This window comes from Myotis brandtii, unplaced genomic scaffold, assembly GCF_000412655.1.
Source record: "Myotis brandtii unplaced genomic scaffold, ASM41265v1 scaffold743, whole genome shotgun sequence".
In the NCBI taxonomy this organism is placed as follows: Eukaryota; Metazoa; Chordata; class Mammalia; order Chiroptera; family Vespertilionidae; genus Myotis; species Myotis brandtii.
Genome location: NW_005370960.1, coordinates 466,670 through 467,568, shown reverse-complemented (window position 1 = coordinate 467,568; position 899 = coordinate 466,670). Strand labels below are relative to the sequence as shown.

At 66.1% G+C, this 899-nt stretch overlaps 1 protein-coding gene across 1 annotated transcript in view; it reads left to right on the top strand.

The window, feature by feature from the left end:
* IKZF1 (IKAROS family zinc finger 1 (Ikaros)) overlaps nucleotides 1-899 on the top strand; it is a 32,044-nt gene that overhangs the window by 9,160 nt on the left and 21,985 nt on the right. The window contains exon 3 of the mRNA XM_014530545.1: nucleotides 1-11. Within this exon, the coding sequence (XP_014386031.1) occupies nucleotides 1-11 (11 nt within the window). The remainder of the gene's footprint in view (nucleotides 12-899) is intronic.

Sequence of the window (899 nt, the reverse complement as noted above, 5' to 3'; positions counted from 1 at the left end):
CAGGGGCGCGGGTGAGTCGGTCGCGGCCGGCGGAGGCCCCTCCGTCTGCTCCTGGGAACTTTGTCTCTGTCCTTCTCCCCACTGTTTCCCTCGGCCGCACGCTCCGGAGTGCAGACCCCAGGACAGGCCCTTTGTCTGATAGACGCTCCCGGCAGCTCGGCCCGGGACCCCACGGGCAGCATTGGGGGCAGCCTCCTTGGGGGCACATCGCCAGCCCTGTCCTCCGTGCCCGGCGTGGGAAGATGGGGGTTTGTGGGTTCGGCTGCTGACAGTCACCATCCCGGGTGTCGGGGAGGCCGCCTGTGCTGGAGCTCAGGGCGAGAGGGTGCACACCCGCCAGGTCACGCTCTCCCTCCCGCACGTTCCTCAAAGGCGACATTTAACTGAAAATAGAAAATCTGAAAATCAGAAAAGGACAGATGATAAACACACATCGCGGAGAGCTCAGTAGACACACTCAGACCTGCCCACGCCTGTCCATGGAGGCCCGGACCCTGGTTCCCGGGCCTTGCTCTCTGCCCGTTCACATCGACAAACACGCCCTTAACTTGCCCGGGACCCGGAGAGGGGCCTCAGGCCTCAGGCCTCGGGCCAGGGAAACCATGTGGACTCGCACTCACTAACCTTCGAAATGACCCGTGCGCCAGACATCCGAGTTAGGGCTCTGGGGGCCATCCTGGCGGCACAGGGGAGCTGTCCCCCAAGTGCCCTGCAGCCTGGGGGTCAGAGTCCCCACAACGTCCCTTAGGGCTGACTCCTGGGCGGGGACAGCACACCTGGCGCCGGTGGCCAGCCACGTCCCGAGGGCCCACGCCTCTCCGTGGGTCGCCCCTATGGGCCTGAGTGCTTGGTGCTGTGCCCCTGGCAAGAGCCCCGGCCCCCCCCTGCTCCTGACGGGC